Genomic DNA, 17,500 nt, shown 5'->3' with positions numbered 1-17,500 from the left:
CCGTCCTTGCGCCAGGTCAGTGTTGGCGGGGGAATGGCATCACTCTGGCAGCGCAGCTCCACCGGCCGGCCCATCAGCACCGTCACGTTGGCCTCCTCCCCCATGATGTTGGGGGGCACTAAATAAACACACACAAACACGTAAACAAACCCACCAACACAGACTATCCATTATTTGCCAAAGATAGATTAACTACAGGTTAAATGCGAGCACGTTTTTTTATATTTACTAGATAAATATCTAACACAGAATGCAGTCGAGCGCAATTTCTCTCTCTTTCTCCCTCTCTCTCTCTCATACACACACTCACTCAATCTTTCTCTCTCTTTGCCCCTCTCTCTCTCTCATACACACACTCACTCAATCTTTCTCTTCTTTTTGTACATACATCCCCCCTGACTCTGTGCTTATTGGGAGCTGTAGATTTTTATTGCCAAGACCAACAACTCATCAGTCAAAGTCATAAAGCCATAACTTTCCAATTAGCTTGTTAAAACCTTGTAGCTTTACATAGCTCATAGCCCCTCACAGCCCAGAGTGATTTATGGTCTTATTTAATTGAAACATCATCGCTAATGTCTGCTATAAAAGCACAGTTGATTTTAGCGTACAGTGTAAACATTTACAACATTTCCTTTCTGAATGAAATATTTCAATCCATGCCAAAAACCTTGGAAGGATGTTTTATTAATATTATAGCTTAACAAATTGGCTTCCTTTCTTTCTCACGGTCTCATTCTCACTCAAACACACACACACACACACACACACACACACACACACCCAGTACACTCTAAGATCATAATCCTTTTGAGTCTCTCCCCCAGCATTGACAGCCACACAGGTGTAACGCCCAGCATCACTCACTAAAGCACTGCTGAAGGCTAACAGCTTGCCGGCAGACAACACCTACAGACATAGACACACATATTTAAACAAATATACACACACATACACACACACACACACACACACACACACACACACACACACACACACACACACACAGCAGGCATACAGCAGGTCTTTACAATATCACTCAATAAGCATAATACATAGTACTTATGGGTAGAAGTAACAACGTCTCTGCCATATGTGGCGGCACACACACACACACACACACACACACACACACACACACACACACACATACATACATACATATACTGTACATACACACATGCACGACCATTCAGAAATAAATTTGAACACACACAGACAAGCACACACACACACACACAAACATCTACACGCACAAAGAATTAAATCTACACCCTAGTGGAATGTAACACACACACATTTTCCACGTAAATTTTCCATTTTTTACTTTACTTAAGTAAAATTTATAGTGCATACTTTTGACTTTTACTTCGTTACATTTTACAGCAATTATCTGTACTTTTACTCCGCTACATTTCTACAACACCATCGTTCCCTTTTACGATACATTTTATGATCAGTTTTTTTCTCTCTGACAAACACGTTTGTTTTGCGGGTGTTGCTACCAAAGATTCTGGAGCGCTACGTGCATTCTTAGAAACATAAGCTTCTAGTCTAGACCAGGCAAAGCGTGAGCTTGTAGCCATCTGCATTCGGTAGGCTATATTCACCCAGACCCATGGCTACACTGTACATGCAACTGTGTTCTGTGCCCTTCTCTGTCTGTTATCTGCATCGTTAGGGCCTCCTCTCCGATGAGATTGCCATCCGCGGATCAGCGAAGTTACAGGCTATGCCCATGCTTCTGTCACCGCGTCTGATCATTTGCGGCACAAAATGAATGGTAGACTTAATGAACTGGTGGCCGGAAAAAAACGTAACATTTTCCAGATTAGGAAATATTCCTTAATTGTGTGTGATTAAATAAAGATGCATAGCCTACAATTGGGGGTAGTAACGTGGAGCCATTCAATGTCTATGCGTCTGCGCCAAGTGAAACTGAACTTAATCATAAAGACACCTTTCTCAGCAACTTTTCTGTTCAATCAGCATAATTGGCATTACGATCCACCCGACGTTTCCCTTGTCTACCCCGTTAAACTTCAGGCTCTCGTGTTTTGCTGAATGATATTACTCAGCAGATCACCCTAGTAGATAACCAGAATTACAGTCTCTAGAATTGTAGGTCAGAATGTAAACTGGGCCACAGATGGTAAGCACAATTGCATTAACTTAAAAACTATCTAGTCGAAAGTATAACCTAAAACTAGCTTAATTAAAATGCCACAGCCCAAACTGATTTTTCCTTTTAGAATATAGATATTAAGAGAATAAATCATAATGCAAATATTTTTACTTTTTAATACTTAAAAGTACATTTAAAAGCAGGTACTTTTTACTTTTACTTAAGTAGGGTTGTCATTGTGGTACTTTTACTTTTACTAAAGTAAATATTTCTCTGTGTATTTGTACTTTTACTTAAGTACTGAGGTTCAGTACTTCCTCCACCACTGACCACACACACACACACACACACACACACACACACACACACACACACACACACACACACACATACACATGCACACACACACCTGCAGGCCCTGGGAGACGCTAGTGACCGGGCTGCCGTCCTTGAGCCAGGTAAGGGTGGGCGTGGGCACCCCTGCAGCCTCACACTCCAGACGCACAGCCTCGTTGACCACCACCGACACCATCCCACCATCACTGGAGATGGACGGGGGCACTGAGAGAGAGAGAGAGAAAAAAGAGAGAGAAGAGAGAGAGAGGGAGAGAGAGAGAAGATAGAGAGAGATAGAGATGGAGAGAGAGAAGAGATAGAGAGAGAATATATAGTGAGATAGAGAGATAGAAGAGATGGAGAGAGAGAAGAGATAGAGAGAGAGAGAGAGAGAGAGAGAATAAAAGGAGGTGCGTCACTGATACATAAAGGCAGTGAAGTACAGTAAATCACTTAAATGTTGAACTCAAACACACACACACACAGACACACACACACACACACACATAACCTCACACTTACAGCCATAGTACAGTATCATGTGTGTGAGTTTGGCACATACTGACCATCAGGCAACATCACACACTCTCTTTCTCTCACTCACACACACACACACACACACACACACACACACACATATCGCACAACAAGCCCAACTCTGACTCACCATACACCTGCAGAGTGTGTGTGAGCTCTGCGTTTCCCGCCACACTGATGGCCACGCAGCGGTACGCCCCCGTGTCCGACACCTGAGCGCGGCTCAACTCCAGCACCTGACCCCGGTTCAGCAGGGTCACGCCTGCCACCGAGGTCAGAGGTCGTCCATCCTTATACCAGGTCACAGCTACGGAGAGAGGGAAATGGATCGGGTCATCTGACCTCTTCTCCTGTAAGGCAGCGGTCACACTGAAGCACAAGCTTTTTTCACATCCTGGTGCTTCAATTCAATTGTTACTTTCTCTATGGAATGGTGCGACTTGACCATTGCGATGCACAGAAGAAAAACACAAAGTTCCTAAAAACGTGAGGCCCTCAAAGTAAGAAAATACAATGGGTTAAGTCAGGGAGCTAGCTATTTACTGTAGCTATGTGTAACTTATCATAGCAACAACATGTACACAATCAATTTCCACGTCATGTTTTTTTTTTTTACACTCAATATTTTGGAATGCTCACGTATTGGAGATATGCAGTATATTCTCATCGGCAGCTATATCTATTTGTCTAGTGATGTTACGATCAGCCTGTTCAGCTGGAAATATCTTTATCTATGAGTAATGATTCCAATGAAACTGGAAAAATGCTGTCAGTTTAGTAGTTGATGTATTACAGTAATATATTTGGATTATATGCTCCACATATTGCCAAACATGTCCACTTTCTTTATAGTTTGACATGCCTAAACAGAGGTAATCATGGGTAAGGCACGGAGTCTTGATGGAGCGTTATTAAAATGTCCTTTGTCGGTAAATCAATCTGCTGCCTGCCTAATACAACCATTACTCATCTCTATCAAAATGGGTATTTTTCTTTCTATCTTTCCGCGTTCCTCGTCCTCTCTTTGTCTGAGCGTTGGCTGCAGCTCGTCTCCTGGGTCAGTGTGGAGGTGATTTAGGGCCAGCACTGACGAGGTGATTGATCTCCACTTGACGCTTGGCCAAACAGTCGGTCCACCTGCCTGCCTGCCTGCCTGTTTGTCTGTCTGCCTGCCTGCCTGCCTGCCTGTCTGCCTGCCTGCCTGCCTGTCTGTCTGCCTGCCTGCCTGCCTGTCTGCCTGCCTGCCTGCCTGCCTGCCTGTCTGTCTGCCTGCCTGCCTGTCTGTCTGTCTGCCTGCCTGCCTGTCTGTCTGTCTGTCTGTCTGTCTGTCTGTCTGTCTGTCTGTCTGTCTGTCTGTCTGTCTGTCTGTGAGGGGCCCCGGGGCAGACACACACATTCCTGCACTAACGGAGCCTGCACACAGCCGCCGCCGCTGCTTCTGCTGCTCCTGCCTCCACCGCTGGGGAACGGCGAGAGCTGACCGCTGTCTCAGGCACGGACTCTGGTCCTGTTTCCCATTTCAACTGAAGTCATACTCAGAGAAACATCTCCGTGTTTAAGCCAAAGTCCCAATATAAGGGTTGAAAGCTGAAGGCTCTTTGAGCACTCCGATTATGATGACATTTCCTGTCCTGTCACAAACCTCTGCTCAAAGTCAAGCTGATAGCGACAAATAGGGCCAAAACGGTAATGACGCCATCCACTGTGTGTGTACTATATAAGGCTACTTAAAAACATGAACAAATCATTTTGTAAATGAAATACCATGGCCAAGATCCTAGGCAGAAGCACGGGTGGATCAGCAGAGTACTTCCACACATTATACCAGTGGTTCTTAAACTTTTTGTCTGGCGACCCCCCAAAAAACATGGGCCAAGTCTTGCGACCCCCTTCTCTCTAACCAGCGGAATTTGGTTTCGAAATGTTGCGAGATGGGCATGAGCTCTCATAGGTAGGCTATGTCAACACCAAAGGCATTATGTCAATGGCAGCCGTTGACTAAAAATGTCTTTAATCCAGACATGCAAATCATTTTGCGACCCTTCCAATATTTTTGGCGACCCCCAGTTTAAGAACCACTGCACTATACAGTACCATAGCTTGAGTTCTGCCTGTCAATGAAATGAGGGCTCGCTGTGTTGTATGACTGTAGACCACTGAGTGGTGACCATGGAGGAACCTACCTGGTAGTGGAGTTCCTGTCACCTTGCACTGCAGTTGAATTGGGTATCCCACCACAACAGTATGATTGACAGAGTCCTCATCGAATAAGATGTTTGGAGGCTCTGTGAAGTAGAGAAGAGTTCAGGGGACAGACATGGAATGTGATGACATGTCATGTCAGTGTTAAGGCATAGAGTGAACTTTGACACTGACATCAAGTTTGTCACTAACACAGCTACGTTCTTGTGTTTCCTCTCAGTTACTTTGTCTAGTAGCGGACAGTCATACCGTGGACACTGAGTAGTGGACAGTCATACCGTGGACACTGAGTCGGACGTGCTGTTGAGCCTCGCCGGCAGCGTTGGTGGCCACACATGTGTATTTCCCAGCATCCTCTAGTCTGGCCTGAGTGATGTGCAGAGTCTTGCCGCCTGATTCAAGCTGGGGACAGAGATGAGAGATGCACCCACAGAGACAGACATAATATGTTATGGTCATATTATGGTGAAAGAAGACACTGGTGAGTGCAAGATGGCGCCGCGGATGGCTGCCTCGGTACATCGCTGTCTAGTTCTTTATTGCAAATGTACATACTGTTTTTATACTCATACATAGCCATATTCTACTGCCCTTCATTCTATTCTTACTTTTCTGTTTTTTATTCTTATATGTTAAGTGAGTGGTGTACTTTGAGAGCAAAGATTAACCGGAGTCAAATTCCTTGTTTGTTTATGCAAACCTGGCCAATAAAGCTGATTCTGACTCTGATTTCTGATGACTACGTAACTGAATGGCAGCAACAGTGCTTTGAGAGAAAAGAAGTTCTTTGGGATTTGAATGTTTGAACTATGACGGTTTTTTTTTCTCCAACAATGTGTCGTTGCTTGGCAACCTGTCTGTTTAGCTAAATCGGGGAGTTAGCATGAGCTGCGCACGAGCAACAGAGGAAGACGCCAACAGCGCTCTGAGAGAGAAGAACTGACGTGGGGGGATACCTTCAGATACTCCCGAGTGGTGTCCACAGGGCGGCCATCTTTGAGCCAGGTAATGCTGGGAGCAGGGATGCCACTGGCCACACACTGAAGGCTGATGGGACGCTGGAGGACCACGGAGCGCTCCGCAGGGCCAGTGGAGCGGATGGACGGAGGAACTGGTGGAGGAAACGAGCAATTTCAGGAGAGGAGAAGATATCATTCAAAACAACTCTTGGATGTTACGTCATCTCAGGTAGGCACCTGAGCACACAGGTAAGCATGCCTTTACCTCAGAATTAGGACACCTCCATTTGAAAGCAAGGAGTTGAAAAAGACAAAGCTGGCTTGTAATCTTGCTTAACATGTGAAATGCAAACAATGACAACACTCTAGAGTTGTAGATTCCACTGAAACTGATTTGTATTGCTTTTTTTAAAACTCTTTTCCATATATCTTATACATCTATATGGGAGAATAAATCACATCCAAAATCCAATCCGTCTAATCTGATCTCAACATGCACTTACAACTGCACTTATAACATGCACTGTACTTCATTTAGAGAAACAAGATGACTTGTAGATTGAACTTAACTTTAAATTTAACACTTTAAATTTCGTTGTACCTGTGACAATGACAATAAAAATCTATTCTATACTATTCTAGATTGGTCAGTGTGGGAAATCCTCTACCTATGGAACAGGAAACTTAACACCTCTACTGTGTGTATCTGAAATGATCATACACGGCTTTTATTATTGAATCAGTATAATATGTCAGTATGGTTGTTTGTGTGTGTATGTGTGTGTGTGTGTGTGTGTGTGTGTGTGTGTGTGTGTGTGTGTGTGTGTGTGTGTGTGTGTTACCATGCACGGCCACGTTGAACTCTCTCTCCTGCTCTCCAGCCTCGTTGGTAGCCACACACTGGAAACGCGCTGTGTCCGACACCTGAGCACGAGAGATGACCAGCCGCCGGCCACCACTCCCAATGCGCACCCTGTCCCCTGCCTCACCGGCTGACCGTCCTTCAGCCAACTAGAGAGAGAAGACGTGTGTGAGAGAGGGAGGTGGGAGTGAGACAGTGGGAGAAAGAGAGAGAACGAGAGAACAAGAGAGAGAGAGAGAGAGAGAGAGAGAGAGAGAGGTGGGGGGGTGGAGGGTGAAGAGGAGTGAAATGATGACTCCTCATTTTTCCAGTTTGGGTGAATGCATGCTTATAATCAACTACACTCAAGTCAATGTGCATGCTTCTGAATTGTCTAAGTGCATATTTCAGTGTGATATATGAGTGCTTGCCTATGTGACTCGTGTTAGTGTGCGTATGTGTGTGTGTGTGTGTGTGTGTGTGTATAGGGGTGAGGGGGGTTCTCACGTGATAACAGGTGCAGGTGTTCCAGCAACATCACATTCCAGTTCCAGCAGGTTGTTGATGGCAACAGACATATCAATCTTTTCCTCTGATCCCTCTATCTCTGGGGGCACTTAGACAAAGGACAATTAACATTTATTAGAACATTTATAAACTATTTATAACTTGTTAATAAACATAAATTACACATGTACATTCCACATACATTCCACAGAACTTTATTACATATTTTAGTATCCATAGCTGCCTGAGTCTGTCCGTGTATGTGCTTTGGAATTGGATCAAAGGAAAATACATACAAAAAGACCATCTATCAGCCAACACACAAACATTTGCTCGCAAAAAACACCACGGAAGCATCTGGTGTCCCAGCTGGGCTCGTAATCTTTGACGTGCACGCGGCTTTCTCATTGTCTCAAGCCTTCCCAAAGACTCTTTCTCTCTTTTCTCTTCGCACTGGCTGAGTGTATTCCATTCTGTTGAATGACAGTCATTACCTCATTGGTAACACATTGCGTTTCACCTCCCTCCATTGTGTACTGTTCAGGCTAAACACTTCTGGATTGACTCACGGGGGTCTGTCAGACAGATGCTAGGGTGAGAGCGGTTGAGAGTGGGGAAGGTGTGTGTGTGTGTGTGGGGGGGGGGGGTTGTCCGTTTCGTTTTAAAAGGGTTGCACTCATACTTTCAACACATGTTCACAGATGGTTTTTCATTAGCGCATGCCGACTTGGTCTGCAACCACGTCGCGTGCGTCCTACTGCAACAAAATGTATACTCCTTGGAGAATCTTGTCGGGATGGGGGATCTCCCCTTTTTTTCTCTCTTTCTCTCTCTCATCCATTCTTCAGTCTCACTCGACTGTGCCGTCATTTAGAAACAAAGGCTGAACAGGCGATTAGCACCTCGCGATCGACAGATTATCACCTGCGAGCTCGGCGCTTATCACCTCCAGATGTACAGATTATCACCCCCCACCAGCCACAACATATATCTCCGGCTCGCTCTATAAATTATCTGCCATTGTTCTCAGTGCTGATTCATAAATTCTGGGGATAGCGAACAGAAGAGTTATGTCTAATCACAAACCACCAAGGTTAGCACTGCACTGCTGTTAAAAGGCAAGGATGTTATCATCTATTATTTTTATTGGCTTCTTGGCAAGGGTGTTCTTCCACTCTTGGCTCACTCTTCTTTTCAGACTGACGTATCAACACAAATCTCTCATAAGTCATTGAGCATGCTATAAACAGTGTGCATGTGTTTAATATGTCTGGCATTCCTAATCAGCTGCGCATGTTTACAATCTGCGTGCATGTTTATGTGTGCTTCAGGGCAGTGTCTCTTTGTGTGTATAAGTGTGTAGTTGTGTACCAAGGACATTGACGTCGTATTTCATTTCCGTCTCCCCGGCAACGCTGGTTGCCACGCACACGTAGCGTCCGGCGTCCGAGGGGTTGGCGTTGAGGATCTGTATCCGCCGGCCCTGGTCCAGGACCTGGAGCTTCTCGCCGGAACGTACCGGAACGCCATCCTTGAGCCAGCTCAGAGAGGGGGTGGGGTGGCCGTCCGCTTCACACTCCAGGGTCAGACCCTCCGTCAACACCACCTTACGCTCCGCCGGGATGTCCCCACCTCCCAGGATGGAGGGAGGGACTGCGGAAGAGAGAGAGAACGTGGAAGAAATGAGAGATCTCTCCAAATCATTATCATGGTGCTATGATTATCATGATAACTTTACTTGTATAACTTGTATATCTTGCTATGTTAAAAGTAATCATTCTTTTAATCCTATATAATTTGGGTAACACTTTATTTGACAGTATCGACATAAGAGTGACATGACACTGTCATGACACATGAAACCTAATTTCTAATTTCCTAACCCTAACCCTAACCCTAACCCTAATCCTAATCCTAACCCTAACCCTAATCCTAACTTGTTATGTCAAAAACCAAATGTCACTTAATAACAGAAGCGTTATGTCATATGCGTTTATGACTTGTTTATGACACGTTCATGACAGTGTCATGTCACTCTTATGTTGATACTGTCAGGTAAAGTGTTCCCATAATTTGCAGCACTATAACACCCTGCCTCCTTTTCAGAACCTCCATGACAAGCAGGGCTGTGTTTCTCTTCTGGTAAATCTCTCCTCCTGTCTGTTTTATACACTGACAAAGAGCATCAGTGTTCAGCAGGCATTGATTTTAGTGAGACACAGAAGCAACCAGCTCACCATAGACGTCCAGGAGGTAGTGTTTCTCGGCCGTGCCCGCAACGCTGGTTACTCTGCAGGTGTAGCGGCCGGCATCAGCCTCTTGCACCCGCGGGATCTTGAGGAGGCGTCCTCGGTCCACGTACTGCGTCTGTCGGCTGGACAGCAGGGGCTCTCCGCCCTTCAGCCAGCTGATGGCGGGCAGAGGCACGCCCCGAGCCTCACACTCCAGGGTCACCATGGTGTCCAGCAGAGCCGTCACGTCGGACGTCACGTTACCACCCTTGATGCTGGGGGGCACTGAAGGAGCAGGTCATTATGGATTAATATGTGCTAATGCACACACACATGCACACACACACACATGCACATACACACACACGCGCGCGCACACACACGCACACAGACACACAGAGACACACACACACACACACACATACACACACACACACATACACACACATGCACACATGCACACACACACACACCTACACACAAGCCAGACTTGGGTTCATATAAAACTGATCCTACACTCCTAATCCTACAACAAATTTTTCACTTTTGAGTATATCTAATGTTCTGGATATCTAGTCTTCTGTATTTTTGTATTATTTGAAAATGATGTTCTTGCATGTGCCTACACATTGTAGCATGTATATGACGCTTTCCACACACACACACACACACACACACACACACACACACACACACACACACAAATACCATATATGCTGAGGTTGAAATCTTTGGACTGCTTTCCGGCTGCATTGGTGACACTGCAGTGGTAGTGGGCCTGGTCTCCCAGACGAGCACTCTTGATCTTCAGAAGCTGACCTCTGTCCAGAACCTCCACATTGGGGTCACCCACAAATACCAGCCTGGGAGAGAGACAGAGAGAAGAAAGAGAGAGAGAAGAAGAGAGAGAAAGATACAAAGAGAGAGAAAGAAAGAGAGAAAGGGAGAGAGAAAGAGAGAGAGAAAGAGAGAGAGAAAGAGAGAGAGAAAGAGAGAGAGAAAGGGAGGAGGGGAGGGGAACAAATGTATACTCATTAGCTAGAAAAGCAGAGAAAACCACTTACTGAGTTGAAGAGCACTCAAAATGTTTTACTCACTTCCTGTCTTTGTACCACTGAATTGTGGGAAAGGGTTCCCCTTTGACCCTGCACTCCAAGTTGACCTCCTGGTTGAGAATGGCGGAGACGTCTCGAGGGGCACCTGTCCCGACGATGCTGGGGGGGACTGAGGCGCACACACAGGTTCAGAGGTCACAGTTCACAGGTTCACATTTTGAACCCAACCCCACACACACACACACAGTACACAAACATGAATACACTATCTCCATGAATTAATCATTTTTGGAATACACTATTTATGCCTAACTCATTGTTTCCCAACCTTGGGGTCGGGTCGCCTGAGATACGTATTTTACAATTGACCAGTACATTACATTAAAATATACATTAAATATAAAATATTAAAAACGCCATGATATCTAAGTTAAGTAACGGATCCTTCATTCGTTTGTGTGACTGTATGTGTGCGGTGTGTGTGTGTGTGTGTGTGTATGTGTGTGTGTGTGTGTGTGTGCCTGAAGTGTGTGTGTGGGTGTCTAAGTGTTTGTGTGTGTGTGTAGACTCACCGAGCACATCCAAGTGGAAGTCCTTCTCTGTGCTGCCAGCGATGTTGATGGCCTTACATGTGTACTGTCCAGCATCAGCGACTGCTGCCTTCTGCAGCCGCAAAACCTTCCCCTGCTGCAGGATCTGCACATTCCCACTTGGCACCACCTACACAGACACAGACACACACACACACACACACACACACGCATATGCACACGCACACGCACACACACGGCCACAGACGCACACACACACGCACACACACAAACACAAACACAAATGCAGATGCATAACCATTGCATATACATTACATACACGTAAATCACACACACACGCATATGCACACGCACACACACGGCCACAGACGCACACACACATGCACACACACACGCACACACACAAACACAAACACACACACGACGGACACGCCCACATACGCACACACACACCGACACACACACGCATGCGCACATGCACACACACACACACACACACATACACACACACGCACATACACACACACAAACACAAACGCAGATGCATAACCATTGCATATACATTACATACACATAAATCACACACACACACACACACACACACATTACATCTTATATCAAAGATACACACATACCAACTTGAAAATTCATTCACATAAGCGCACCTGCACACACACAGACACACACACACACACACACACACATACCAAAGAATAGCACTGCAATGGTATGAGACAGAGATAGAGAACAGATGCAGACACAAGGCCAACTCATAAAATACTTTTATAGCCATTCTCTATGTCCAGTAAAACCTGCATACCTCTCATCAGGTCTATGATGGCCTCGTCTTCAATACTCTGAGCTTTTCATTCAGAAAGCACTTTAAAGCCAACGGCACTGACTGCCAGTTGGTAAAGAACATGCACATCAGGGCTCCAAGAAAAGCACACATATTTCAGATTGAACGCCATAGCCAACTTCAAGCTCACCTGCATTCATCCTCAAGTTCATCTGAGTATGCACACACATACAGTACACAAACACACACACACATACACACACACACATTCTCTCTCTCCCTCTCTCTCTCTCTCTCTCTTTCTCTCTCTCTATTTTCCACTAGTGCTCAATTATCCTCCACCACTACCAGACATAGCTGGCAGCCCTGTCATAGACCACTTTGAGTATCACAGGGAAGAGACATATTATTATAGCAGGATAATTCTCTTCTAAAACTGACAGCACTGTCATTTACTAACTCATGCATCACCATGATTATGGATGTCTTAGCAGCGCAGTTAATGACAACACACACACAAATCCAAAATGAATCACAGCTTTATGGGATACGTCAAGAGCAACAGTTTCTGGGTGTGTGTGTGTGAGAGAGAGAGAGAGAGAGAGAGAGAGAGAGAGACAGAGTGTGTGTGTGTGTGAGAGAGAGAGAGAGACAGACAGAGTGTGTGTGTGTGTGTGTGTGTGTGTGCATGTGTAGGAGTCAAGTGTACTTACCGGCACATCGTTCTTATACCATGTGATGACTGGGGCGGGGCTTCCTATCACATCACAAAGCAGGCTGGTGGGCTGGTTCATTACCACGGAGACGTTGCTTGGCAACCCACCGTCTCGAACATCAGGTGGCACTGTAGGTGGGACCAGAGAGTTTTAGAGGAAAGTTCAAGGCTGACAAATCAAATAAACAGACTTGTGCGGAGATGGATGGATTGGGGGAAACAAGACCCACTCACAGGGAGGCTACTCTGGGCACGTAAGTGAAGCATTGCGTCTGTCTCAACAATTAGCTTCCATTGCAATCAACAGAACTGGCTACACCAGACGTGATAGCGGCGCGTACGTTTGGAAAAAGTCTTTTAAAATTATTTGTATTCTGCGTGAATGGAGCGCTTCAGCTGTGGACCTGCTGTAGCCTGGGTGTTAGCACACGGTGTTAGCACACGGTGTCATGTCTCATGCTGTAGCCTGGGAGTTAGCACACGGCGTCATGTCTCATGCTGTAGCCTGGTGTTAGCACACGGGCGCCATGTCTCATGCTGTAGCCTGGGCGTTAGCACGGCGCTAGCACACCGCGGCCATGTTTCATGCTGTAGCCTGGGTGTTAGCACACGGCGTTAGCACACGGCGTCATGTCTCATGCTGTAGCCTGGGTGTTAGCACACGGCGTTAGCACACGGTGTCATGTGTCATGCTGTTGCCTGGGTGTTAGCACACGGTGTTAGCACACGGTGTCATGTGGTGTCATGTCTCATGCTGTAGCCTGGGTGTTAGCACACTGTGTCATGTTTCATGCTGTAGCCTGGGTGTTAGCACATGACGTTAGCACACGGTGTTAGCACACAGTGTCATGTTTCATGCTGTAGCCTGGGTGTTAGCACACGGTGTTAGCACACGATGTCATGTTTCATGACAGAACATGCCAAAGAGCCACTGATTTGTTGACTTTGTCAACATATTTGTTGATTACGTAATACATTAATCACTCAATTAAGCATATCAGTATCACACCTGACAGTTTTGGAAGGATTTCCCTAGAAGACGTGAAATGGGACATTATTGTGCTATCATCCCATACACTATTTAAAAAATAGTGAATGAACACAAATCATCTGAGAGACAATGTGAGAGACAATGTCAGTGTGATGTACAATATCTGTTGAATGTTGACCCTTATAATGTCAGACAAACTGTATCTTTAAGACGGTCACTCTAGAGGTTGACCATGACTTTCTCCCTTCCTGCCCTGCGAGGGGGCACTCACCGTTCACTTTCAGCTGGTACTTCTTCTCGGTGGAGCCGGCGTCGTTGACGGCCATGCAGACGTACTCGCCGCTGTCCAGTGGCGACACGGACGCCAGGATGAGCAGCGTGCCGTCCTCCAGGATGGACACTCCAGGCTCCGCCCCTGTCAGCTCCTCCCCGTTACGCAGCCACTTGATCACCGGCTTAGGAGTGCCTGAGGAGAGAGAGAGGCTTATATCTTTCTGCCATACACACACACACACCATTCAAATCATACTCCCCTTCAGTAATTCAGTAACACAGAGTGAGAGAGAGAGAGAGAAAGAGAGAGAGGGAGAGAAAGAAGGAGAGAGAGAAAGAGAGAGAGGGAGAGAAAGAAAGAGAGAAAGAGAGAGAGAGAGAGAGAGAGAGAGAGAGAGAGAGAGAAAAAGAGAGAAATGAAGAGTATGAAATTAGTGACGAAGGTTGTGTGAGGACATACAGAGTGTGAAAAAACGTATTGAGAAAACAATAACAATAACAACTTTTCCAGTCCAATGAAATAAGTTGTTCCCACAAAGCCTTTATAGATATCACATGAAAGATGAGTATCTCACCTTTGGCTGGGCAGGGGAATGCGATGCGCTGGTTGGCCGTGCGCTCCTGAAGAGGGCTGTTGAACGGAGGCTCTGACACCTCCACCACTGGGGGCACTGTTGAGCAAGCCAGAGAGGACACACTGATCAGGTCTCGAACCACACTGACACAAACCATAGCAATAGCCCATTAGGGCGGCTGGCTGCCCTACTGGTTAGCCTTTTCAGACTTGTAAACTGAGGGTTGCCGGTTCAACCCCGACCAGTGCAGGAAGTGGCTGAAGTGCCTGAGTTAAAGGCAACTAACCCCTCACTGCTTCTGGAAGGCCACAGCCAGGTAGCAGGCAGCTCACTGCATCGGGATTAGTGTGTGCTTCACCTCACTGTGTGTTCACTGTGTGCTGAGTATGTTTCACTAATTCACAGATTGGATAAATGCAGAGACCAAATTTCTCTCACGGGATCAAAAGAGTATATATATACTTATACTTATACATCCTCAAGACCCACCCCATGCAACCATGTACGGTGGTCATGAGAGGCCTACTGTACCTTGGACCAGGATCTGGACGTTGGCCTCGTCCTGCCCGGCGACATTGCTGGCCCTGCAGGTGTAGACCCCCTCGTCGTCCAGGCCCACCTTCCTGATCTTCAGCGCCATCTCCTCGTGAGGCTAGAAGCTGCCCGCTCACCTCCGGGCGGCGCTCGGGCCCCTCAGCCAGCTGATGGTGGGCTCTCGGCACTTCCTGGCCATTACCAGGCAGCTCCATGGATGGCCCACCTGCACCTTCATCAGGCGCGGCCCTGGCTGGATGCTGGGGGGGACTGGATGGACAGAGGATGAGAGCATGTAAATGGACAGTCAGGCATGTCACTGGTCAGTTTCTGACTCTGAAGGACAGTAGGTTACTATTTTGCCATCCTTTTGGGGAAGGAAAACGTATGTATCAGTGTTTCACGATAATTCTGTTTTAATCCTATCTTCGTTCACTTTTTCCTTCTTTGTGTCTTCTTCCACTTGATCAACTTCTTCTTTAACGTCTTTGTCAATTTCTTCGTGTGCACAATGTTTAATGAGTTTTTGATGACTACACTCTAGTTGATTACACAATTAGATTATTCATTGAGAACGTCATGTTATTTTCCCTATTACAACCATTTAGAGCAATTTTGTTTAATTCTTCACACGCCACAAATAAGTATTAGTGTCCTCCTCCCTCCTCGCTGTTTGGAGCTGTGTTTCTATGTGGCCCCAGGACTGCAGTGCTTTCCCAGCACCCACAGACAGCGCTGGCGGTCTAAACGCCTGCGTTAAAGCCAGCCCTGTGTGATTAGAGCATCAGCACGCCCTAATGAAGCAGCATTAAGGGATGGTCTCTTCTCGCCTCTCGCCTGGATGAGTGTAATTGTCAGGCCCACACGGCTCCAGGGTCATTCCACATCCCAGGGCACAGGCAGGAGGAGGTCAGGCCCGCTGCCACACTCACACACACACACACACACACACACACACACACACACACGCACACACACACACACACACACACTTTTCATGTGCCACTATTCCTGTCTCACCTCTCTCTTCAGAAAAAGTGAGGCACAAAATCTGTCGGGCTTCGCATTCTTACGTATACATTCCTCCCAGCTCTATTTCAACCCAAAAGAAATCTCATAACTTATTTTTAAATTGTAAATTGTTCTCTCTCTCTCTCCCTCTCCTCTCTCTCTCTCTCTCTCTGTCTCTCTTTCTCTCTCTCTGTCTGTGTAACGTCTTTCAACATGTCTCTTGGATGTTTTGGCTGTTGCTTGCTAGCTTCAAACAGTCAGGTCTGTTCAGCTCCACTCCAGCAAGCCTTGCAGTGCCCCCCACCACCCTCCCAAAAAGGACACACAACTGACAAACCAGACACCTATAAACCCAAACTTAACAACCTCTAAACCAACAGCTGCCGAAAAAACAGAAATAAAGTCTGAGTATCGAGAGGGAGATAGAATGGCAAATGGAGGGATACAGAGAGAGAGAAAGAGGGAGAGAAAAGGATTGAGAGAGAGAGAGAGAGAGAGAGAGAGAGGTTGGCGGGTGCATTTCCCTGGGCTTGTAGGCCTGATTTTAACGAGCAGCTTTGGACGGACTCACAACGCTCGCTAACTTGCCGGGAAAGCTTGCCGGGAGCAGAGTTTGGCAGTGGCAGCTTCCTTCCTGCACAGGGATGGCCAATCAGTAGAGGGCCTGCGAGCAAGCTGTGTGATGATTGGACGAGAGCCCAGGCCAAAGAGTCTGAGCTGTTTATTATCATAAGGGGATGGATTTCACTCCAGCTACCGTGTCCAGAAAATGACCGAAGAAACGGATACCCAGAGAGGGAGAGAGATGCAGGAGTGGGTGTGGGCTAGATAGAAAAACAGACAGAGAGAATGAGATAAGAATACGGGGACACTGAACAGGACATCTCCCATTGGCTACGCATTTTAGACTGAGGTGAGACGCCACACCAACCACTGTCTTATTCTCGCTCTAACCCTTCTTTTAACTCGGGGGACTATATGACCCAAACGCTCAGCGCACATAGCATAGTGGGATTAACAACCAGAGCTCAAAAAGAGTAGCAACAATAATAAATACAACTACCTTTTACATATTGTGTCATTTCTGATCAATGGGCGTAGAAAAGTAAGTATTATAATACAACAATATACAGTGTGTATATAAATCAATACAATAGCAATGTTGTATAAAAAAGACTGAATCTGTTCAAAAGGTTTAGCAGATATGAACTTTACTGCTGTAATAGTCTTGCTTGAGGGACACACATGGCCTTGCTAG

At 46.2% G+C, this 17,500-nt stretch overlaps 1 protein-coding gene across 1 annotated transcript in view; it reads right to left on the bottom strand.

Moving 5' to 3' along the window:
- Positions 1 to 17,500, bottom strand: part of hmcn1 (hemicentin 1) — a 115,147-nt gene that overhangs the window by 27,997 nt on the left and 69,650 nt on the right. The window contains 19 exon segments of the mRNA XM_048252902.1: positions 1 to 119; positions 787 to 909; positions 2,535 to 2,686; positions 3,129 to 3,305; positions 5,182 to 5,283; positions 5,479 to 5,602; positions 6,157 to 6,311; positions 7,002 to 7,130; positions 7,133 to 7,170; positions 7,508 to 7,616; positions 8,879 to 9,160; positions 9,745 to 10,023; positions 10,447 to 10,601; positions 10,836 to 10,962; positions 11,366 to 11,513; positions 12,857 to 12,987; positions 14,121 to 14,315; positions 14,698 to 14,793; positions 15,229 to 15,501. The exon segment at positions 1 to 119 is cut by the window's left edge and continues 58 nt beyond it. Coding sequence (XP_048108859.1) covers positions 1 to 119; positions 787 to 909; positions 2,535 to 2,686; positions 3,129 to 3,305; positions 5,182 to 5,283; positions 5,479 to 5,602; positions 6,157 to 6,311; positions 7,002 to 7,130; positions 7,133 to 7,170; positions 7,508 to 7,616; positions 8,879 to 9,160; positions 9,745 to 10,023; positions 10,447 to 10,601; positions 10,836 to 10,962; positions 11,366 to 11,513; positions 12,857 to 12,987; positions 14,121 to 14,315; positions 14,698 to 14,793; positions 15,229 to 15,501 — 2,914 coding nt within the window.

This window comes from Alosa alosa, chromosome 9 (genome assembly GCF_017589495.1).
Source record: "Alosa alosa isolate M-15738 ecotype Scorff River chromosome 9, AALO_Geno_1.1, whole genome shotgun sequence".
Classification (NCBI taxonomy): Eukaryota; Metazoa; Chordata; class Actinopteri; order Clupeiformes; family Clupeidae; genus Alosa; species Alosa alosa.
The sequence above is the reverse complement of the archived record's forward strand: the minus strand, read 5'-3'. Positions and strand labels throughout refer to the sequence as shown.